The sequence below is a fragment of the Podarcis raffonei genome, chromosome 4 (assembly GCF_027172205.1).
Source record: "Podarcis raffonei isolate rPodRaf1 chromosome 4, rPodRaf1.pri, whole genome shotgun sequence".
In the NCBI taxonomy this organism is placed as follows: Eukaryota; Metazoa; Chordata; class Lepidosauria; order Squamata; family Lacertidae; genus Podarcis; species Podarcis raffonei.
The window spans coordinates 7,703,421-7,727,603 of NC_070605.1; the positions used below are offsets into that span (position 1 = coordinate 7,703,421).

At 47.7% G+C, this 24,183-nt stretch overlaps 2 protein-coding genes across 7 annotated transcripts in view; both read right to left on the reverse strand.

Moving 5' to 3' along the window:
• LOC128412208 (zinc finger protein 850-like) overlaps positions 1 to 24,183 on the reverse strand; it is a 264,328-nt gene that overhangs the window by 207,102 nt on the left and 33,043 nt on the right. The gene's annotated exons all lie outside the window — the stretch shown is intronic.
• Positions 1,432 to 18,946, reverse strand: KCNE3 (potassium voltage-gated channel subfamily E regulatory subunit 3). Of its 5 annotated transcripts, XM_053385126.1 has the most exons (3): positions 18,829 to 18,933; positions 15,407 to 15,501; positions 1,432 to 2,572 (listed from the first exon to the last, which is right to left on the reverse strand). In XM_053385126.1, exon 3 carries the CDS (start codon positions 2,542 to 2,544, stop codon positions 2,263 to 2,265), a length of 282 nt encoding a protein of 93 aa, XP_053241101.1. In that variant the 5' UTR covers positions 2,545 to 2,572; positions 15,407 to 15,501; positions 18,829 to 18,933; the 3' UTR covers positions 1,432 to 2,262. The 5 variants fall into 5 exon arrangements, with proteins under 5 accessions (XP_053241101.1, XP_053241099.1, XP_053241097.1 ...); XM_053385124.1 differs by lacking the exon at positions 15,407 to 15,501 and having other exon boundaries at positions 18,835 to 18,946; XM_053385122.1 differs by lacking the exon at positions 15,407 to 15,501 and having other exon boundaries at positions 1,432 to 2,569; positions 18,829 to 18,946.

The following is a 24,183-nucleotide window of genomic DNA, read 5'->3' on the forward strand; positions in this document are numbered from 1 at the left end:
CCTTCTGGACCGCCTAGAGGGGCTGGCAGCTGGGGGCACTGTTATACGGTGGTTCTGCTCCTTCCTCCTGGGCCGTGTTCAGAAAGTGGGGGGGGGGATGAGTGTTCAGACCCCTGGGCTCTCACTTGTGGGGTGCCTCAGGGTTCCGTCCTCTCCCCCATGCTTTTCAACATCTACATGCAGCCGCTGGGAGAGATCATCAGGGGGTTTGGGCTGGGTGTTCATCAATATGCAGATGATACCCAGCTCTACCTCTCTTTCAAATCGGAACCAGTGAAAGCGGTGAAGGTCCTGTGTGAGTGCCTGGAGGCTGTTGGAGGATGGATGGTGGCTAACAGATTGATGTTGAATCCTGACAAGACAGAAGTAATGTTTTTGGGGGACAGGAGACGGGCGGGTGTGGAGGACTCCCTGGTCCTGAATGGGGTAACTGTGACCTTGAAGGACCAGGTCATTCTGGATTCACAGCTATCCATGGAGGTGCAGGTCAATTATGCATCCAGGGCAGCTGTTTCTCACCTCCACCTGGTTCGCAGGCTGAGACCCTCCCTGCCCTCAGACTGTCTCGCCAGAGTGGTGCATGCTCTAGTTATCTCTCGCTTGGAGTACTGCAATGCGCTCTATGTGGGGCTACCTTTGAAGGTGACCTGGAAACTACAACTAATCCAGAATACGGCAGCTAGACTGGTGACTGGGAGCGGCCGCCGAGACCATATAACACCGGTCTTCAAAGTCCTACACTGGCTCCCAGTACGTTTCCGAGCACAATTCAAAGTGTTGGTGCTGACCTTGAAAGCCCTAAAAGGCCTCGGTCCAGTATACCTGAAGGAGCGTCTCCACCTCCATCGTTCTGCCCGGACACTGAGGTCCAGCTCTGAGGGCCTTCTGGAGGTTCCCTCGCTGCGAGAAGCCAAGTTATAGGGAACGAGGCAGAGGGCCTTCTCGGTGGTGGCACCCGCCCTGTGGAACGCCCTCCCACCAGATGTCAAAGAGAAAAATAACTACCAAACTTTTAGAAGACATCTGAAGGCAGCCCTGTTTAGGGAAGCTTTTAATGTTTAATAGGTTATTGTATTTTAGTGTTTTGTTGGAAGACGCCCAGATTGGCTGGGGAAACTGGGGTATAAATAATAAATTGTTATTGTTATTATTATAATAAAAATACTGGATGTGAATTTGTTAAACCTGTCGGACCAAATATTAGATATTAGATGAATCAGGTATCCTAGACCCTGTCCAACCCTCTTCTGCAACCTCCACTGGATTATCAACCTTAGGCACCAGAACATCTTCCATAGCTCCTGAACGCTAGTAATTTAATTCTCAGGGTAGGAAACTGATCTGTTTATTGTGTACTGGGGGCAGGGAAAGAGGAATCAATCAAACGGATACTTTAAATATATATATATATATATATATATATATATATATATATATATATACCCTCTTGATAATCTGCGATTTGAAGGCACCCCCACCAGTCCAAATTTCTTTGAAAACAGTGTTTCCTCTCACCACATCTTAGATTTCCACCCATCAGCACACAGGTGCGCCCCAGTTCCAGAAGGGGGATATAACTGGAACCAGGAAAAGCAAGATTCATCAACCTGGCGCCTGGACTACAACTCCCATCAGCCACAGCCATGCTGGTAGGATGACCTCTACTGGTTAGAAAAGGTACTGCCCCATTGAGATATCATCTGTACTGTATCTGCAGCGCTGACTTTAGGGAGGCTTAAATTAGCCCTGAGTGCTCACTGGAAGGACAGATCCTGAAGCTGAGGCTCCAAGACTTTGGCCACCTCATGAGAAGAGAGGACTCCCTGGAAAAGACCCTGATGTTGGGAGAAGGGGGCGACAGAGGATGAGATGGTGGGACAGTGTTCTCGAAGCTACCAGCATGAGTTTGACCAAACTGCGGGAGGAGTGGAAGACAGGAGGGCCTGGCGTGCTCTGGTCCAGGGGGTCACGAAGAGTCGGACACGACTAAACGACTAAAACTCCCAGGTAAGTGAGAATAGGTTTGGAGCTGAAGGCTTTGGATCTCTGCAAAATTTAAAAGGCAGCTCATGAGGCAGAACCTTTTTTAACCAGTAGGGGTTGCTTGTCAGCCCTGGCTGATGGGAGTTGTAGTCCAACACATCTGGAGGGCGCAGGTTGGTGAATAAAAGGCTATAAAAGGCGTGTTGTCTTCTTGCAAAGGATGCACCAAGGATTTCTGCCCCGAGGCTTCTCAAGTCCTTCCTGCCTTGGTCTTCCTCCTCATATCATGGACACCCGATTCTTGATGTAAACATGATAGGGGTCGCTCTGCTTGTCCACCTCCTTGCGGGATCTGGTGTAGCCGAGGATCAGGCTCCCGACCGTCGCGGCAAAGAGGATCATCACGAAGAGGATGTAGATGCAAGCGTAGTTGTCCTTCTCTTCCTCGACGGGCTTCGCATCTTGGGGGCAAGCGTGGGAGAGAGTCTGGTTCAGGGCCCGCATCAGCGAGTCCAGCTTCTGAAGCCAGGTCTCCGTCCGGTTCCCCAACGCGGAGGCCATCGTCCTATCCCGGGGGGTGCCGTCGCTGCTGCCAAAAACAGAAACAGGAACCGTTTCAGAACAAGCAGACCTCCGAAAGCACGTGGGGCGGCCTCATTCGCACTCAGAGCCGGCCCAAGATATTCAGCTGCCCCAGGAAGCACAGGAAATAGACTGTAGGCACCCTCAGGCACACAAATGTTGTTGCTGTTGTTGTTGTTGTTGTTGTTAATAATCACAATCATAATCATAATCATAATAATCATAATAATCATAATAATCATAATAATCATAATAATCATAATTGTCAGCGCTGCCCAAGGTCCCAGCTCACACAAGACCAACGCTGCTTCTTCCTCAAGTTAAAAAGTCTTTATTGGAGTTCAGTTTCATTTCCAGACGCGCAGCGCGCAACGCTACGTCTATGCCTCAGACCGTAGAAGTCCCATCTGAATCTCCTCCCCCCTGACACCAGCTTAAGATTCTAGCCTTACTCCACCTCTTCCTCTGTTCCTTCTTTCTCTGGGTCCTCCTGCTAGTCGGAGTCTCAGCCCTCCTCGATTCTTCTGACGCTGAGTCCGCCGACTCTTCTCCCCCCCTCCTTCGGGCCTTAGGACCTGGCTCCCAATCCGGGTTTTCTGCTGTCCCGCGCTCCTCCACATTTGAACTTGGCGCGCGCGCGCAGCCTCCCACTTTCCTTCTGACCGTTACACTTGTGTCACTGCTCCCTCTTTCGGGGAGGCTAGCTGGACCTGGCCTTCCCTCCGTTTCCCCACTCCCCGATGGAGGAGAAGCTGGTCCTGACTCATGTGACTCTTCCCCCCCACTGCTCTGGTGGGGGAACTAGTCCTAACCCTCCGCTACTCCTTTGGGAGTCCCCTCTGGTTCCTTGTTTATGGATCGTCCCCCCTGGGACTCCCCTCGCCCTTACCATAGGCGCCCCCTCCTGGGAATCTTCTGATTCGCTGGAGAAGCTCATGGAATCTCTCGGGCCACTGTCATATTCCCCTACGCTCCCCTCTGATTCCTCTCCTCCGCTCTCTATTTGCTCTCTCCCCTGCTCTTCTGCTCCTGAGCCTCTGACAATAATAATCATAATAATCATAATAATCATAATAGAGTGGAACCTTGGTTCTCGAACTTAATCCATTCTGTAAGTCCATTCGATTCCCGGAATGTTCGAAAACCGAGGTGTGGCTTCCGATTAGAATAGGCACCCTGGAAACAATAGCTGACAGCCGCACCGGATGTTCCGCTTCCAAAAAATGTTCAAACACTGGAACACTTACTTTTGACTTTTCGGCATTCGGGAGCCAATTTGTTCGTCAACTAAGCCGTTCGAGAACCAAGGTTCCACTGTAATAATAATACAGTGGTACCTCGGGTTACAGACGCTTCAGGTTACAGACTCCGCTAACCCAGAAATAGTACCTTGGGTTAAGAACTTTGCTTCAGGATGAGAACAGAAATCGAGCGGCGGCAGCGGGACGCCCCATTAGCTAAAGTGGTACCTCAGGTTAAGAACAGTTTCAGGTTAATAACGGACCTCCAGAACGAATTAAGTTCTTAACCCGAGGTACCACTGTAATAATAAATTATCATTATCATTTCGATTTGTATACTGCCCTTCATCAGATTATCCCAAGGCGGCGTCCAACATTAAAAACACATTACAGAACACCAATGATAAAAACATAATAGAAAGCAGACAGTTGGTTCATCTACTTCAGTACTGACTACACTGGCTGGCAGCAGCTCCCCAAGATTTCAAGGAGTCTCTCCCAACCCTGAAGTGAAGGCCCAAGACAGGAGTTGATCATCATGTGAGCTGCGCTGAAGCCAGCTGCTGTCATTGCTGTGTGTCATTCCTTTTATTGAGATAAATATGCAAGCCAGGCAAATACATTTTGGGCTGTGACCTTTGCACATCTTCTGTCCCAAGATCGTGGGGTGGTACAAAGCTATTTTGGCACCTGTTCCACAGCGTCATTTCCCCCTTGCACAGTGTATGACGAATGGAGACAAAAGGTCCAGTGGCGTAGCGTGGGGGGTGAAAGGGGGTCCGGCTGCACCAGGCGCAACATCTGGGGGGGGGGGCGCTCGCACTCGCAGCTCTCTGCCCCTACCTGGCTCACTCAGCGTTAGGGGGCGCAAATTACTTGCCTTGCCCCGGGTGCTGACAACCCACGCTACGCCACTGAAAAGGTCTCAGGGACAAAAGGTTACAGACAGGACACCACTGACTGCTGAGACTGCAAAAGGTCAGACGTAGGGGACAATGTTCCGACAGCCGTGGCTTGTCTGAGGGGGCAGGCAGACTGTGGCTGCCTGCTGGTGGAGAGTGTGCTCCCTCCGGACCCCACTCCCCACTCCGCGATATCCCTACACAATCCTATGTAGCAATGCCTTTGAGGATTGAATTTGGGACCTCCTGCTTGCAAGGCAAGCACTCTACTATGGAGCTATTGCTCCACCCTCTCCAGTGGTCCATTTAGCTCAGTATTGCCTACACGGACTGGCAGTGGCTCTCCAAGGTTTCTGGCAGCCTTACCTGAAGAATCCAGGGATTGAACCTGGGGCATGCAAAGCAGCTGCCCCATCACTGAGCTGCTGCCCCACCCTCTCCATTGCGCCAATTACCTCAATAGTGCCTGCACTGGCTGGCAGCAGCTCCCCAGGATTTCAAGCTGGAGTCTCTCCTACCATTGGGGACTGACCCTGAAACCTGCTGTGTGCATAGCAAGCACTCTGCCGCAGAGCTACACCATTTCCTGGTTTAAAAAGTAGACCAGGGATGAGGAACCGGTGGAATTTTGCAGGTGAATGCAGACACAATATTACACAATGCTGGACAGTTACTCATTCACTTCACAATCCCAGCTTCAGAAGCCAGCGTGTTAGTAAACAGACCATAACCATCTCCTTATCTTGACCCTTAAGAGGTTCGCTGGAGAGATTATCGTGCCCAAGATACAGCAGGCGGGGGCAGGGATCTCTTCCCATTGGAGCAGCCCCAATCCATTCCTACTTGTGTGCAAGCAGGAGGGGGCGAGGAACCCTCAGCTGGGAAGGGAGGCTTCCCCTTGCCTAACTGAGAGATCCCTGCCCCCTCCTGCTTGCACACAAGCTCTGATAGGCAGCGTGAAGCCTCCCTTTGCACCTTAGTTGCTGGGGTCAGGGAAGGTGGAGGCAGCCCGGAAGCTGCATCTGAGAGCCCCTGCACCACCATCATATGGGGACTTCTGAGCAGCTCCTGAAGCCAGCCAGAGCCAGCTGCTCCGGGCTGCTGAGACTGCCGCTGCTGCGTTTCCCGGGGACATTAGATGAAATCCGGGGATGGAATTTGTCCGGGGACTTATTCACAAATCCGGGGACTGTCCCCGGGAAATGGGGACATCTGGTAACCCTAGACATAGAATCATAGAAGTGTAGAGTTGGAAGGGGATAGAATTTGTCCGGGGACTTATTCACAAATCCGGGGACTGTCCCCGGGAAATGGGGACATCTGGTAACCCTAGACATAGAATCATAGAAGTGTAGAGTTGGAAGGGACTACATGGATCATCATTCTAGTCCAACCCCCTGCAATGCAGGATTTTATTTTATTTTTGCTTAAGGTGGGGCTTGAACCCACGACTCTGACGTTCTACCAGCTGAGCTTGTTTTGAACTACAAGACTGATTCCTTTTCGAGGTGGAACCGGCACCCATAACAGGACCAGTTCCTTTGATTCAAGCAATCAAGGAAGCTTATCCTGGGTAAGGAGATCTCGCAGGCAAACTAGTCCCAAGTTAAGGGCTTTGTAAGGTAAAGGACCCCTGGATGGTTAAGTCCAGTCAAAGGCGACTATGGGGTTGCAGCTCTTATCTCGCTTTCAGGCCGAGGGAGCCGGCGTTTGTCCACAGACAGCTTTCCGGGTCGTGTGGCCAGCAGGACTATACAGCTTCTGGCACAACGGAACACCGTGACGGAAACCAGAGCGCACGAAAACGCTGTTTACCTTCCCACCACAGCAGTACCTATTTATCTACTTGCACTGGTGTGCTTTCGAACTGCTAGGTTGGCAGAAACTGGGACAGAGCAACGGGAGCTCACCCCGTTGCAGGGATTCGAACCGCTGACCTTCCGACCGGCAAGCCCAAGATGCTCAGTGATTTAGACCACAGCGCCACCCACATCTGTAAGGACTTTAAAGGTAAAGGGCCCCTGACAGTTAAGTCCAGTCGCAGGCAACTCTGGGGTTGCAGCACTCATCTGGCTTTACAGGCCGAGGGAGCCAGCATTTGTCCGCAGACAGTTTTTTCCGGGTCATGTGGCCAGCATGACTAAGCCGCTTCTGGAGAACCAGAGCAGCGCACAGAAACACCGTTTACCTTCCCGCCAGATTGGTACCTATTTATCTGTTGTTGTTGTTGTTTAGTCGTTTAGTCGTGTCCGACTCTTCGTGACCCCATGGACCAGAGCACGCCAGGCACTCTTGTCTTCCACTGCCTCCTGCAGTTTGGTCAAACTCAGGCTGGTAGCTTTGAGAACACTGTCCAACCATCTCGTCCTCTGTCGTCCCCTTCTCCTTGTGCCCTCCATCTTTCCCAGCATCAGGGTCTTTTCCAGGGAGTCTTCTCTTCTGATGAGGTGGCCAAAGTATTGGAGCCTCAGCTTCAGGATCTGTCCTTCTAGTGAGCACTCAGGGCTGATTTCCTTAAGAATGGAGAGGTCTGATCTTCTTGCAGTCCATGGGACTCTCAAGAGTCTCCTCCAGCACCATAATTCAAAAGCATCAATTCTTCGGCGATCAGCCTTCTTTATGGTCCAGCTCTCACTTCCATACATCACTACTGGGAAAACCATGGCTTTAACTATACGGACCTTTGTTGGCAAGGTGATGTCTCTACTTCTCAAGATGCTGTCTAGGCCTGTCATTGCCCTTCTCCCAAGAAGCAGGCGTCTTTTAATTTCGTGGCTGCTGTCACCATCTGCAGTGATCATGGAGCCCAAGAAAGTAAAATCTCTCACTGCCTCCATTTCTTCCCCTTCTATTTGCCAGGAGGTGATGGGACCAGTGACCATGATCTTCGTTTTTTTGATGTTGAGCTTCAGACCATATTTTGCGCTCTCCTCTTTCACCCTCATTAAAAGGTTCTTTAATTCCTCCTCACTTTCTGCCACTTTAATTCCTCCTCACCTATTTATCTACTTGCACTTTTGATGTGCTTTCGAACTGCTAGGTTGGCAGGAGCAGGGACCGAGCAACGGGAGCTCACCCTGTCGCGGGGATTCGAACCTCCAAACTTCTGATCGGCAAGCCCAAGAGACTTAGTGGCTTAGACCACAGCGCCACCCACATCCCTAAGGGCTTTACCTAAGGGCTTTGTATACAGTGGTACCTCGGGTTACATACACTTCAGGTTACATACGCTTCAGGTTACAGACTCCGCTAACCCAGAAATAGTGCTTCAGGTTAAGAACTTTGCTTCAGGATGAGAACAGAAATCGGGCTCTGGCGGCATGGCGGCAGCGGGAGACCCCATTAGCTAAAGTGGTGCTTCAGGTTAAGAACAATTTCAGGTTAAGAACGGACCTCCAGAACGAATTAAGTACTTAACCTGAGGTACCACTGTATACTAATAGTAGCACCTTGAACCTGAAAAGGCTCTTCAGAGTCGTGTCTGGGAAGGACTCCTAACTCCTCAGCCCCCACTCTCCTTTTACCCCCTCCCTTGAAGTCCCCATATACAGATATCCTGGGTTTCTTGACTGAAAATGCCTCAATCTTCTCTGATCTGATGCAACATATGTACAGACCCAATTCTGCTTTGCCGCGACAGAAGCCCTGTTGTGTCCACATAATCAGTGACGGGTGGCGTCTACAAACCCTTCGGCTTTTATGCCGCCAGCTGACCTTCAGCTGATCTCCCATGGCCATTGCAAAGAAAGGTAATTAGCAGGATGGTGCCAGTTACGTGCTGGCAGGAAGGCGCAAATCCTTTGCTAGCCAGGCAACAGGACCTGATTCATGTCACTCTGCACGGTTTCCATACTCTCGCTTACAGTGCAATCATCATTTGCCCTGCAGAGCTCAATGAGATTTACTCCCAGGGAAATGTGTACTGCAGCCTCTTTTCTCATTGTCATGCATCCTTCCTCAACCTGAATGTTTTTGACTACAACTCCCAGAAGCCCCCAGCCAGCACTTCATTCCTAGCACAGCCTTTCGCCAACCCGGCACCGTCTACTCTAGAAAATCTGAACTACAATTTCCATCCACAGCTAAATAGCCCTCAAATAGCTCCCTATCCTCCCCATCTAAAACAAAGCCTAAGAACACGTAACTATTTTTGCACACACGCACTCATCCTTTGTTAACTTTCTCTCTCCTCCTTCCCTTTCTCTCCACCACTATCACAGTTTTTGATTGTAATGCCCTTGGGAGCAGGGACCTATTTTTTCAGCACTGTAGGATTTAGGATAGTACCAAAGCTGATTTGCAGAGATAAATTTTTAATGAACAATTATTAGGTTTCAAGATTTCATCCACTGCACAATGAGGGCTTGAAAGTTTGTACTATTAATACAGTGGTACCTTGATTCTCAAACGCCTTGGTTCTCAAATGCCGAAAACACGGAAGTGAGTGTTCCGGTTTTCGAACTTTTTTCGGAAGTCAAACATCCAATGCGGCTGTTGGCTATTGTTTCCAGGGCGCCTGCACCAATCAGAAGCTGTGCCTTGGCTTTCGAACATTTCAAACGGACTTCCGGAACGGATTAAGTTTGGCGCTTTTGTTTTTTGCTATTTATTTTGTGTTTTTGAGGCTTTTTCGGTTAATTTGTTTTTGTGACTGTGTGGAACCCAGTACAGCTACTGATTGATTGATTGATTGATTGATTGTGTGACTGCAGAAATGGATAAAAGCCCCCCATCCAGACAATGACTATCATCAGTGCAGGTAAGAATTTTTTTTTTTTTCATTTTTATCATCTACAATACTGTCTTATTTATTTCATAGTACAGTACATTGATTATTGCTTTCATTTTATGGATCAATGGTCTCGCTAGATAGTAAAATTCATGTTAAGTTGCTGTTTTAGGGGTTGTTTTTAAAAGTCTGGAACGGATTAATCCCTTTTGCATTACTTTCTATGTGGAAGCGCGCCTTGGTTTTGGAACACTTTGGTTTTGGAACGGACTTCCGGAACGGATTAAGTTTGAGAATCAAGGTACCACTGTATTATTATTTATAATGGAGCACACATCTGCAGAATGGCAACGTTCCTGCTAAGTAAGTATAAAGCAGCTCTGTGGTGGAACTAATTCCATCGCAGCTCTGCTTGCTCAAAGATTTTCAAGGGCTTTGCAAACATGAATGAATTATGCTTCATTGCCCTTCTGGAAAAGCAAACAAACATTATCTACATGTGTGGGAATGGTAAACTCAGTCGAGAAAAAGCGGTTTGCTGTGAGGCTGTGTTCCTGTGCTATCATCGCTCTAGCATTATTATTTTCCTGCCCTGAGAGTTTTCATTTTTTTAAAGGACCTTGCGAAGTTGGAAAACATTCAGACGGGGAAACCCAAATGATCAATGGGTGGGGTGCAACTCCCCAATGAAGAACGTTTGCAAGGTTTGCAGGGCTGCCACACACCCAGATTATACCGGACATTTCCAGGATTAGTAAAGGTAAAGGGACCACTGACGACTCTGGGGTTGCGGTGCTCATCTCGCTTTACTGGCCGAGGGAGCCGGCGTACAGCTTCTGGGTCATGTGGCCAGAATGACTAAGCTGCTTCTGGCAAACCAGAGCAGCACATGGAAATGCCATTTACCTTCCCGCCAGAGAAGGTATTTATCTACTTGGACTTTTATGTGCTTTCGAACTGCTAGGTTGGCAGGAGCAGGGACCGAGCAACGGGAGCTCACCCTGTCGCGGGGATTTGAACCGCCGACCTTCTGATCGGCAAGTCCTAGGCTCTGTGGTTTAACCCACAGCGCCACCCACGTCCCTAGAGACTACCTTACACTGCGTTTAAAACCAAAATCGCATTTGGGTAGGAACTGTTTCTCAGGTGGCTAGTCCTAGTCTTTATAACCCTGTACCTTCTTCCAGAAGGCAGAAGCTGGAAGAGATCATTTCCGGGGTGTGCACTATCCTGCGCTATCCTGCAGCTTTCTTATGGCACCTGGAAGCGTAGATTTGATCCAAGGTGGGAAGAGTGAACCCAATTATTCTCTCCGCAGTCTTTACAACCCTGGACAGCATTGTTTTTTTCCCTGGCCGTGCAGCTCCCAAACCACACACACAGACCATAAGTTAATACACTCTCAACAGTCCAATGGTAAAATGCCATCAACAGGTCCTTTGAGAGATTATTTTTCCAGAGGATTCTAAGAAATTATAACCTCTGCTGTGCTCTCTTCATCAGGTCTTTGCTGTTTTCTCCCCAGGTTAAGGAGAAACCTTCTCCAACTCTACAATATCCTTTCTGAGATGAGGCGACCAGAACGGTACATGATATACCAAATGTGGTTGCACTACAGATTTGCACAATGGCATGATGGCGTTGGCGGTACTATGACTCTACATGATTCTATGATTCTATAATATGATTCTATGATTAGCTGAGATTCCTGTGTTGCAGGTGGTTAGACTAGATGACTTGTTCCAACTCTACAATTCTTTGACTCGAACCTCCACTGATTCCAGCTGACATATTTGACTTCCTGGTCTTGCTTGGGTGCTGCAGTTCCAGGCACCCTTCCCACCCCCACCCCTTTTCTGTTTTGTGAAAGCCGCTATTGTTCGGAGAAGGGGAAAGACTGATAAGCCCCTGGCCGAGAGCTCGGTGGTCAACCAAAAAACCGGGCCGTCCACAATTCCATTGTGCCTGCCCGGCTGAGCTTGCCAAACTCCCTTTCTGCAAAAAATGAGGAATGCAAATGAGAAACCACTTCCTTGCTGGCTGCGGGCGCAGGACAGAAACATGATCCAAGATCCTGCCTCCCAGGCACAATCAGACAGCAGTACCAAGTACGTAGAGTCAGTGTGGTTAGAGCACTGGACTAAGACCTGGGAGACCAGGGTTCGAATTCCCCACTCAGCCCACTGGGTGAGCTTGGGCCAGGCACTTGCTCTCAGCCTAACCTGCGCTCCGAAGCCTAACACTGTTGCTGTATGTAGGTTTTATTTTATTTGTTTTTTATCTTACATTTTGGAAATGCACATCCAGGGTTTTTTCCCTTTAAATTTTTTTGGGGCCCCCAAGAGAGTGGGGCCCTAAGCTATAGCTTGTTTAGCTTATACGTAAATCCGGCACTGCCTGCAAAGCATCCCTCCTCGGTCGCACACCTACGGCGATGCTGAGACGTCTCTGGCGAGGCCCATTCAGGTTTGAGGAGCAAGAGGGTTCGTCGAGGCCTCCCTCATTCCACACCCTTCAGTATTTACACTGGGGAATTAGCTGCATATTTCCAAGGACTGCTTGGGCTGTGTGCTTTTACAGATTTGTGCAAACAAAGTTCCCCAGTTTCATGACACCTGCAGCGGGCGTGTGTTATACTCAGAAGCCCAGCACTGCACCTGAAAGCATCATCAGACACTGTATGTTTTGGCAGGGCAAAACAGCGCCGTCCCGTCCCATCCCGTCCCCAAAAGGCAGAAAGGCAGCCAGATCCTCGAATGGGGGTCACATCCAAACTGAGTGTGGGAAACCTTAAACCCTCCAGATATAGCTGAACTATAGCTCCCATTGTCTTACACCATAATAACTTTTATTAAATGTTCTGTTTTTCAATTTCAGATAAACCTTGTACAGTCATAAAGGTAAAGGTACCCCTGCCCGTACGGGCCAGTCTTGCCAGACTCTGGGGTTGTGCGCCCATCTCACTCTATAGGCCGGGGGCCAGCGCTGTCCGGAGACACTTCCGGGTCACGTGGCCAGCGTGACAAGCTGCATCTGGCGAGCCAGCGCAGCACACGGAAACGCCGTTTACCTTCCCGCTGGTAAGCGGTTCCTATTTATCTACTTGCACCTGGGGGTGCTTTCGAACTGCTAGGTTGGCAGGCGCTGGGACCGAACGACGGGAGCGCACCCCGCTGCGGGGATTCGAACCGCCGACCATGTGATCGGCAAGTCCTAGGCGCTGAGGTTTTACCCACAGCGCCACCCGCGTCCCTTCAAGGTACAGTCATACCTTGGGTTAAATATGCTTCAGGTTGAGCGTTTTCAGGTTACGTTCTGTGGTGACCCGGAAGTAACGGAGTGCGTTACTTCCGGGTTTCGCCGCTCGCGCATGCGCAGATGCTTAAAAATGACATCATGCGCATGCACGGAAGTGGCGAGACGCGACCCACGCACGCGCAGAAGAGTGTTACATTCTACTCAGGATGCGAACGGGGCTCCAGAACGGATCCCGTTCGCATCCAGAGGTACCACTGTACAAACTTTAAAATATCCAATGACTTCCCCCTTCTTCTCTTTCCGTGGTTCGTTTTACATATCTTACATCCCTGCGTACTCTACTATAACCATTCAAATCAATTTTCCACTATTACATCCATCAAGAATTATTTACTCTTAATGCTACCAGTGTTTTCAGCTGTACACAGCTATTTTCCATATGCTCAATAAACGTTTTCCAGACTTCTTTAAACATATGTTCTTCCTGCTCTCTTATTCCATATGTTATATCTGCAAATTGTGCATATTCCGTCAACTTGAGTTGACAATCCTCTTGAGTTGGGACCTCGCTCACTTTCCATTTTGAGGCTAACGAAACACAGGCTGCAGTTGTCGCGTACATAATCTTTTCTGACACCTGGGAATTTCAGACTGGGTTATCCCCAGCAGAAACAACTCTAGTTTTCAGGGGGGAGGGGAGTAATTGAAAACATTTTCCTCAGTTCATTATAAATTATTTCCCAACACTCTTTTACCTTTTTACATGTCCACCACATGTGGAAGAATGTTCCCTCTACATTTTTACACTTCCAGCATCTTGGCCACTCTTGCTGGGACTGAACTCCAACCGCCTTTGGAGGGCCACAGAAGAGATTTCTCTTTTCACTTTTACAGTAATATCTTATTTTATTTCAAGATTCAGAGTTACGCTCTATCACTCAACAGCTATAATCCCATTTCACAACACCGGCAACTTCCCGCTCAACCAAAATTAGGATTACAGTGGTATCTCAGGTTACAGACGCTTCAGGTTACAGGCGCTTCAGATTACAGACTCCGCTAACCCAGAAATAGTACCTCAGGTTAAGAACTTTGCTTCAGGATGAGAACAGAAATCGTGTGGTGGCAGCAGGAGGCCCCATTAGCTAAAGTGGTACCTCAGGTTAAGAACAATTTCAGGTTAAGAACGGACCTCCGGAACGAATTAAGTTCTTAACCTGAGGTACCACTGTAAAAATAAAACAACAAACCAATAGCCCCCCCCAAGGAAAAACACATTTTAAAAGGGCATAGGATGTAAATCAAATCAGCCAAAGGCCTGGTTGAAAAGGAACGTTTTTGCCTGGCACTTAAAGGTGTACAATGAAGGCGCCAGGCAAACGTCCCTGGGGAGAGCATTCCACAGACGGGGAGCCACTGCAGAGAAGGCCCCGTTCTTGTGTTGCCACCCTCCAGACCTCTCGAGGAGCAGGCACACGAATTAAGTTCTTAACCCGAGGTACCACTGTACATGCAATTGCATTTTTAAAATTCCATCATCTCCAGTTTCGTCCTTTTTAATAAATTTCTTGCCGTGTTCTGCATTGCTGACTCCAACTGCGGAGGCAGAGTATGGTCGGAGTGGCTATTAACGAGCCTGCAAGTCTGTCTACATTGGGCATGTGGAACATTTGGCCCTCCAGATGTGGCTGAACTACAACTCCTATCAGCCCCAGCAAGGATGGTCAGGGACAATGGGAGTTTAGTTAAGTAACAGGAAGAAGGCCACCTGTCTTGGATGATTATTTGAGATTCCTGCATTGCAGGGGGGTTGGACTAGCTAACACTGGGTGTCCCTCCCGCCACTACAATTCTATGATTCTACAACCTGAACACAAGAGCGATCTCCTCTCAAAGAATGCCCTCCGAGGAAAATGGCGGAAGAGAACCACGGAATTCGCAGAGATGGCAAAACTGATGGTGCAGATGAGAGACCCAAGTTTAGAATTTTTTGAGGAGGACTGGAATTTTTCTCCGGTCTTCTAAATAAGGTAACTTCTCATATGCAAAGTCCGCAGCGGGGTTGGCATGGCTAGCAGCCGGAACCAAAATCCTAGTAAATATACAGTGGTACCTCGGGTCAAGAACTTAATTCGTTCCGGAGGTCCATTCTTAACCTAAAACTGTTCTTAACCTGAGGTACCACTTTAGCTAATGGGGCCTCCCACTGCCACTGCGCCGCCGCCGCCTGATTTCTGTTCTCATCCTGAAGCAAAGTTCTTAAGCCGAGGTGCTATTTCTGGGTTAGCGGAGTCTGTAACCTGAAGCGTTTGTAACCTGAAGCATCTGTAACCCAAGGTACCACTGTATAAGGAACTGTTTGCCTGCTGAACCGTTCTGTGTTAACACAAAAGCTTGCACATGATCCACAATCTTTCGGCTGCCTGGGGGAAAGTGTGGCAGGGTCCAGTGATTGATGGACTTGAGCACCATTGTGCTTTTGACAAAGGCGCAACCCCCCCCCCGAGATACCGAAGGTGTGTTGTGGCATCGAAAACACAGCTTAATTTGAGCCAAGAGGCAATTGGAGCCCTGCAATAGAGGCAGGGACCCTGCCAACCAGGTTTCAAAGGTACCCTTCGAAGGCTTCCTTCCCGGCCGTGTGGACTCTTCCCCCAGGCCAAATCTCTCTCTAGTCCCGTCTCACGACCTCCTCACACGATTTCAATTACCTGGAAAACGTTCTTGAACTGTGACGGTGCCTTTTGTTTGTCTGGATGGAAGATACAGAGATTTGCGTCGGTAGAAACCTCTGCTTTTTGCGTAGCTGGAATGCAAGGTGAAGAGTCACATCCATTGCTCCGCCCCTTTAGTGTTTGGCCACGCCCACTGCTTGTGGTCTCCCCCCCCCCCCGAAACTTGCCCATGAGTGATTGTGGCCCTCAGACTGGAAAGAAAAAGATTCCTCTCCCTGGGCGTACAGGAACCCTTTTCCCCCAATGCCAGTATGGAACACAGAACGTAATAATCATTTGCTTTCTGAGCATGTGCAGAGTGCTTTCCCCCCATGAATCTTGATCGGCCTGCAAATACCTGGATTTGAGATGGGAATTCCCAGCAGAAGTTTCTTCTGCTACCAACCAGCCTGCCGTTTTGTATTAGACATTTCATCAAGGGCCTTTCATACAATGATAATTCGCAATTCTATATTGTTCCAGGGGTGCCATTTGATCACAAAAGTCACCACAAAAGGAAAACAGAAGCTGTTTAACTCTAATCCACAAACAGATACACACAGGGCCGGATTTAGGTTTGATGAGACCCTAAGCCAGGGGTCAGCAAACGTTTTCAGCGGGGGCCGGTCCACTGTCCCTCACCTTGTGGGAGGCTGGACTATATTGGGGGAGAATGAACAAATTCCTATGCCCCACAAGTAACCCAGAGATGCATTTTAAATAAAAGCACACATTCTACTCATTTAAAAACATGCTGATTCCCGGCTGGATTGAGAAGACGATTGGGTCGGATCCGGCCCCCAGGCCTTAGTTTGCCTAAAGGTAAAGGTAAAGGTACCCCTGCCCGTACAGGCCAGTCTTGCCAGACTCTGGGGTTGTGCGCCCATCTCACTCAAGAGGCCAGGGGCCAGCGCTGTCCGGAGACACTTCCGGGTCACGTGGCCAGTGTGACAAAGCTGCATCTGGCGAGCCAGAGCCGCACACGGAAACGCTGTTTACCTTCCCGCCAGTAAGCGGTCCCTATTTATCTACTTGCACCCGGGGGTGCTTTCGAACTGCTAGGTTGGCAGGCGCTGGGACCGAGCAACGGGAGCGCACCGCGCCGCGGGGATTAGAACCGCCGACCTTTCAATCAGCAAGCCCTAGGCGCTGAGGCTTTTACCCACAGCGCCACCCGCGTCCCTTTAGTTTGCCTACCCATCCCCTACCCATCCCCTAAGCTACTGAAGGTAATGGGGCCCTTTATATGTCCAGCTGTCAACAACGAATTGTTACTGTTTTTTGTGTTGAATATATGTCATATGGTAATTTATGGACCTAATAGGTATCTAAACCCATTTGCACATAACAAATAGGAGCCTACACAACACAGAACACTGTTGCTGTATGTACGTTTTATTTTATTTGTTTTTTATCTTATATTTTGGAAATGTACATCCAGATTTTTTTTCTTTAATTTTTTTGGGGGCCCCCAAGAGAGTGGGCAGCCCTAAGCTATACCTTGTTTGGCTTATATGTAAATCCGGCACTGGATAGACACACTCAGCCTTAATTGGAGGGTTTGCAGAATAGAAAAGGATGCACAGCCAATGAAAGGGTCAGATCATCGGTAGGCAAACTAAGGCCCCGGGGGCCGGATCCGGCCCAATCGCCTTCTAAATCCGGCCCATGGACGGTCTGGGAATCAGCGTGTTTTTACATGAGTAGAATGTGTGCTTTTATTTAAAATGCATCTCTGGGTTATTTGTGGGGCATAGGAATCCGTTCATTCCCCCCCCAAAAAAATATAGTCCGGCCCCCCACAAGGTCTGAGGGACAGTGGACCGGCCCCCTGCTGAAAAAGTTTGCTGACCCCTGATCCAAACGCTATTCATCAGGAAATTTGTTTTAAGTTTTTCATGTGTGCTAAAACTCAGTCTAAGTTTTTTAAATTTATTACTGTTTAACCACTTCAGTTAACCAACATAGATGCATATGCTATCATGTTACTGTTTCAGTTAAATAAATTGTTTAGTTATTCAGGAAACAATTGTTTTGTCTCCTTCCGATAAAGCACAGCGGAAAAATTGTCCAAATATAAACAGTCAACTTATTAAACATCACCAGAATTTCATAATGATTGGTCTATGTTTTTCTAATCATATAACCAAACCAGTCACTGTAAAAACTACTCTGAAAATTTAGTATTCGGAAAAAAGGAAACCTTCATCTGGTAGTAAATATTAAGATGATACCAGCAAGAAAGAGTCTGTAAAAAAATAATAATAAATGATCTAAATCAAGGCTTACCGACTAGCAATTTAAATTGTGCAGCTAACCAAAGGGTCAGAAAATCAGATGGAGAATTTGGAGTACTGTATGAGCTTGATCAAGGCTGCCCCAAAGGAGGGTGGCATCCATTCATAGAATCGTAGAATTGTAGATACGCAAGGGAACCCCAAAGGTCATCTAGCATGTTCTGGGGGGCACCCTCTCCTTCGTAAGGAGCTGCCTCAGACGGATTGGGACCCAAACCCAGCCTCCCCTGTCCCCAGAGAAGTTTGCAAGAAAGCCGGGTGGATAAAAAAATCAATGATTTTTAATATATATATACAGTATATATAACATTGGATTTTTAAAATTCAAAACAGATTTTTTTTAATTTAAATTGGATTCTTAAAATAAAATGCTTTTGGAGGGAAAAACTTTCTAAAGATAGTTTTCTATTTAAGTTACATTATAGTCCAAAGGGTATAATATCAGGGAATAAGGATTTGTTTTACGTTTCTCATGTGTGCTAAAACTCAGTCTAAGTTTTTTTATTTTTAAATGTTTAACCACATCAGTTAACAAAATGGATACATATGCTATAATGTTTCTGCTTCAGTTAAATAAATTGTTTAGTTATTAAGGAAACGATTGTTTTTCTGCTTCCGATAAAGCACAGCGGAAAAGTTGTCCAAATATAAACAGTTAAATCAGGATGCCCCAAAGGAGGATGGCATCAATTCATAGCATCTTAGAAATGTAGATACGCAAGGTAACCCCAAAGGTCATCTAGCTCAACCCCCTGCAATGCGGGAATCACAGCTCAATAATCCCTTGACACGTGTCCAGGAGGCAGCTCCATCAATTTAGAGCTGTTGGGGCTTTCTAAGAAGATGAGGTTGGGCTCTGACGGGCGAGAGGAGTCAACACGTGTCTGCATGTTCTGGGGGGGGGTACCCTCTCATTCGTAAGGAGCTGCCTCGCCCGGATCGGGACCCAAACCCGCGATTCGCGTGTCCCCAGATAAGCGCTTTCACACGAGGCAGTGGATCGCGTGTCCCAGCCAGCGCTTCGCCACAGCTAGGCAAACGGTTCGGGCGCTGAATCCGGGGCTGGTGATGATCCTCCCCGCGCCCGGCCTCAGTTTCCCCTGCGCGCTGCACCGGACTCACCTCCACCTGCTGCTGCTGCTGCTGCTGCTCCAGCGGCGCCGGCTCACTCGCCTGCGGGATTCTGCGGCGGAGCGTCTCCCGGCAGCAGCCGCCTTGGGCGAGGCGAAGCCGGCCCTCCCCTTGGGCCGGGGCCGTCCCTCCCTCCCTGGCAGGCAACCCAAGCCTGATCCTGGAGGCAGCCCTTTCCTGGGCAGAAATCCAACAGGTGGGAAGTTAAATTAACTGGAAACAGCTTGCAGATACTGAATTGGTTTAGGATTTTATATAAGTTAAGTGATGAATTAATATGTTTAATTTCAAATGGAAAGGCTTAAGGATGTTAATGTTCAAGTTAAATTTTATAAGAATTGTGATTTGGAAAACCGTTAGAAGGATATGCATTGAAATTCAGCCAAGGGGAAGCGAGGAAGTCACTTAACAATGTTATTAAGTGTAATTTTTAATAAGGTTATGATTTATGTTTGTTTGTTTGCTTGCTTGCTTGCTTGCTTGTTTATAATTTTGTGAAAATCAATAAAAAAATTGAACTTCTGCCTGCTGCCTGCTGCACGCTGCAAAACGACAACAAACCTATGGTTACGTGAAACATAATAAACACACAAGACGTAACCGGCTGTACTTTTGAATAAATAAGATACAGTGGTGCCTCGCAAGACGAAATTAATTTGTTCCGCAAGTTTTTTCTTCTTGCGAGTTTTTCGTCTTGCGAAGCACGGTTTCCCATAGGAATGCATTGAAAATCAATCAATGCGTTCCTATGGAAACCGCCTTCAGACCAGGTCCGGGGACAGTCTGTCCCCCGACCTCTTCTGAAGGCTGGGGGGGGGGGGGGACAAGGGCTTTTCTTCCCACCGCCAGCCTTCAGAAGGCTGTTCTGAAGGCTGGCGGTGGGAAGAAAAGCCCTTCTCCCCACCTCCCGCCCCGCAAGCTCCGGGGACAGGAGGGCTTTGCTTCCAACCGCCAGGATTTTAAAAGCCCCCGGGACAGCGGAGACTTTTCCACTGTCCCGGGGCGATTTTAAAATGCTGATGGGCCTTCGCTGCCGACCGCCAGCATTTTAAAAGCCCCTGGGACAGCGGAGGTCTTCTGAAGGCAGGCGGTGGGCGAAAGTCTTTGCTCCCCCCTGCCTGCCTTCAAAAGCCGTCCGGGATAGCGGAGAAACGCGCTGCGCTTCTCCGCTATCCTGGGAAGGCAGGCGGGGGGGAGCAAAGACTTTCGCCCACCGCCGGCCTTCAGAAGAGGTCCAGGACCTCTTCTGAAGGCCGGCGGTGGGCGAAAGTCTTTGCTCCCGACGGCCAGCATTTTAAAAGCGGTCTGGGATAGCGGGAAAGCGCAGCTCCCGGACCGTTTTTAAAATGCTGGCGGTGGGGAGCAAAGCCTTTCGGCCCCCGCCGGCCTTCCTGGACCTCTTCTGAAGGCCGGAGGGGGGCGAAAGGCTTTGCTCCCCACCGCCAGCATTTAAAAGAGGTCCCCGGAAATTTCCCTATGGGCTTTCTTCTTGCGAAGCAAGCCCATAGGGAAATTCGTCTTGCGGAACGACTCAAAAACGGAAAACTCTTTCGTCTTGCGAGTTTTTCGTTTTGCGAGGCGTTCGTCTTGCGAGGCACCACTGTATACCATTCATTGTATCAGATTGTAGATTTCAACGGAAGTCTCATAAAGTTCAAGGAAAAAAGCAGAAGACCCAGTGGATCAGTTCATTCTCTAGTGAGTTCATGCATAAGGTCCATACATGTATCCAGATATATGTTCCACCTGTCTGTTCAAAGAGTCCAATCATCCACATGAAGGGTTGTTACAGTTCCACAGAATCCTTTCACAGAGTCTAAGACAAGGATTTCCGGAATATTAGCCTTGTTTTGCCATCCTAGCCTTCATCAGTAGAACAGGCTGTAGGTAATTCAAATAAATACAATATCGTAATCTCACAGCGCAGGAGAGACCTGCCGCTTGCATGTGTTTTCAGGACCCCATAGAGTCTGCAGCACATGAAAAACAAAAGCAAAAACTCTTATTCACGCTTACCTGGAGGTAAGTCCAGTGCTTTCTTTTTCTATATATATATAAAAAAATGTTTAGTGGTACTGTACTCTGATTTTGACTCAAGAAAACCACCATTTTATAGTTCAGATTGGGGGAAATGAATACAGTAAATGGACCAAAGTACAAAGATTCACAAAATGTTTAGGGATATGCGCAGTGCCGGATTTATGTATAAGCTAAACAAGCTATAGCTTGGGGCCCCACTCAGTTAAAATTGTTAGTAGGATTGGAATATCTCTTTTGTTTAAGGCTAATTCTGGACATGACAGAAGAAGTAAAGGGTTTGGATTATCATAAAAGATGAGGGAGGAATTGATTAATGATAGGACCCACATAGGGGAGGATAGAAGTCCAGGAGGTTCCTTGGAATCTTGTTTTTTATTATTTATGTTTGATATACCTCTGTAGAATTTTAAGTTGAAAAACCAAAAAAATAAATTAGAGAGAAGAAAGTGCACAGTGCGTAGCTAAACTGTGGAACTCCCTGCTGCAGCACCAACTTGGGTGGCTTTAAAAGAGGATTAGACCATACAATTGTATGGGGAAAATAAGGAATAACGGATACAATTTTGATTAAAATGTATATAGGAAGTGCAGTGTAAGCGATGGAAGTCAATCAATGAAATTTTATTATTGAGATATCTGTAGAATAAATTTAGGAAGAAATTCTTCCAACTTTTCTTCTTCTTCTCCTTTTTCTTTTCTTCCTTTTTCCTTTTTTGTTCTTTTTTATATATACTCGTGCTTATCTGAAATATACATGTATGTATGTATTTGCAATATTTTGCTTATACAGTGGTACCTCGAGTTACATATGCTTCAGGTTACATACGCTTCAGGTTACAGACTCCGCTAACCCAGAAATAGTGCTTCAGGTTAAGAACTTTGCTTCAGGTTGAGAACAGAAATCATGCTCTGGCAGCACGGCAGCAGCGGGAGGCCCCATTAGCTAAAGTGGTGCTTCAGGTTAAGAACAGTTTCAGGTTAAGTACGGACCTCCGGAACGAATTAAGTACTTAACCCGAGGCACCACTGTATTTTGTAATAGTTATGTTAAATATTTTTTTTAAAAAACAACAATAAACGTTTTCCAATCTTCTCTAAAAAAGATAAAAATAAATAAAAAATAAAAGAGGATTAGACAAACTCCAGGAGAATTCTGCCAACGATGGCTCTGTTCTGCGCTCCACAGCGCAGCGATGCTTCAGAATCCCAGTTGATGGAAATCCACAGGGAGACGATTGCTCTGGTGCCCAGATCCTGCTTGCTGGTTTGCCACAGAAAACTGTTCGGCCGCTGTGAGATCAGGATGTTGGACTAGACGGGCCATTGGCCTGATCCGGCAGGCTCTTCTGATGTTACAATACGATACAATACGATAATCTTTATTGTCATCGTCCCATATAGAACAACAAAATTGAAAAAATCTACATCAGACATTCAAAAACCAACAAGCCTGCTATCCTAGCTATCCCAGCCTGGTTAGCCCCCTAAAAACTCTGATACCCCATAATTAAATACAATATACTCACATAGAGACTACCTTGCACTGCGTTTAAAACCAAAATTGCATTTGGATAGAAACTGTTTCTCAGGTGGCTAATCCTAGTCTTTATAACCCTGGACCTTCTTCCAGAAGGCAGAAGCTGAAAGAGATCATTTCCGGGGTGCGCACTATCCTGCACTATCTCTGCAGCTTTCTTATGGCACCTGGAAGCGTAGATTTGATCCAAGGTGGGAAGAGTGCGCCCAATTATTCCCTCCGCAGTCTTTACAACCCTGGACAGCATTGTTTTTCCCTGACCGTGCAGCTCCCGAACCACACACACAGACCACAGTTAATACACTCTCCACAGTCCAATGGTAAAATGCCATCAACAGGTCCTTTGAGAGATTGTTCTCATACTTTGCAACGTGCTTCTGGTCTCACTCCTATTTGCAACACAGCAGGGTCCACATCAGGCTCGCCCTCGTCAGAGTTTCACTTGATTGACATTCGTGCAGACATGTCCTAAGCCACCGCCTCAGTCCTTGTTTTATTTTTTCCTCCTGCAAGATGGCAGGGCTAAATTACTGCCTGGATTTATGAGTTAAATCTGCAGTTGTGGTGCATATTTCAGGCTACAAACCTGGGACGAATTACGCAATTGTGGGGCATGTCTCAGCTGCGCTGGAAGGTCCTGACCTCATCTTCCCTCTGAACAGGAGCGGCCGCTCCCGTTCCTAGAAGCCATAAATGTCGCGCAATGGCAAGGATGGGTTATTTTGCAATGGAGCAGAGGTCAAGAGACTCCCAGCTGTTTCGCTAAGCAACAATAGTGGCAGATCTCAATCCTCAGAAACCACTAGTTCTGCTAGCTGAGAAAAATGGGGCTGATAAAATGCTTTTAAATGAAAGCGATCTGAGGTTAAGTTTGACCGAAAGCAGGAACCCCTGCAAGCTGTTTGGGGGTGCCTAGCCAGATCGGAGACATATGGTCCAATCCCAGATTTACGTAAAAGCTAAACAAACTATAGCTTAGGGCCGCACTCTCCAAAAAATTTAAAGGGGGAAAAATGGATGTACACTTCCAAAATATAAGATAAAAAACAAATAAAATCAAACCTACATACAACAGCTATGGGACGCGGGTGGCGCTGTGGTCTAAACCACAGAGCCTAGAACTTGCCGATCAGAAGGTCGGCGGTTCGAATCCCTGCGATGGGGTGAGCTCCCGTTGCTCGGTCCCTGCTCCTGCCAACCTAGCAGTTTGAAAGCATGTCAAAGTGCAAGTAGATAAATAGGTATCACTCCAGCGGGAAGGTAAACGGTGTTTCCGTGTGCTGCTCTGGTTTTGCCAGAAGTGGCTTAATCATGCTGGCCACATGACCCAGAAAAATTGTCTGTGGACAAACGTTGGCTCCCTTGGTCAGTAAAGCGAGATGAACGCCGCAACCCCAGAGTCGGCCACGACTGGACCTAATGGTCAGGGCTCCCTTTACCTTTATATACAGCAACAGTGTTTTGTGTTGCGTAGGCTCCTATGCTGTTAGTCATGGCCCCCACCTGCTAGCCTGCTCCCTAAAATATCACTGGTTTGCTCATTTCTATATATATAGGTGCCTACATTCTTGCATGGCAACATGTGCAAATGGCTTGAGATCCCTATGAGGTCCATAAGTTACCATATAGCATATATTCAACAACAAAAAACAACAACAGGGACAATTTGTTGTTGACAAAGGACAGCTGGACATATAAGGGCCCCATTACCTTCAGTAGCTTAGGGCCTCATCAAACCTAAATCTGACCCTACATGCATATTTAGAATC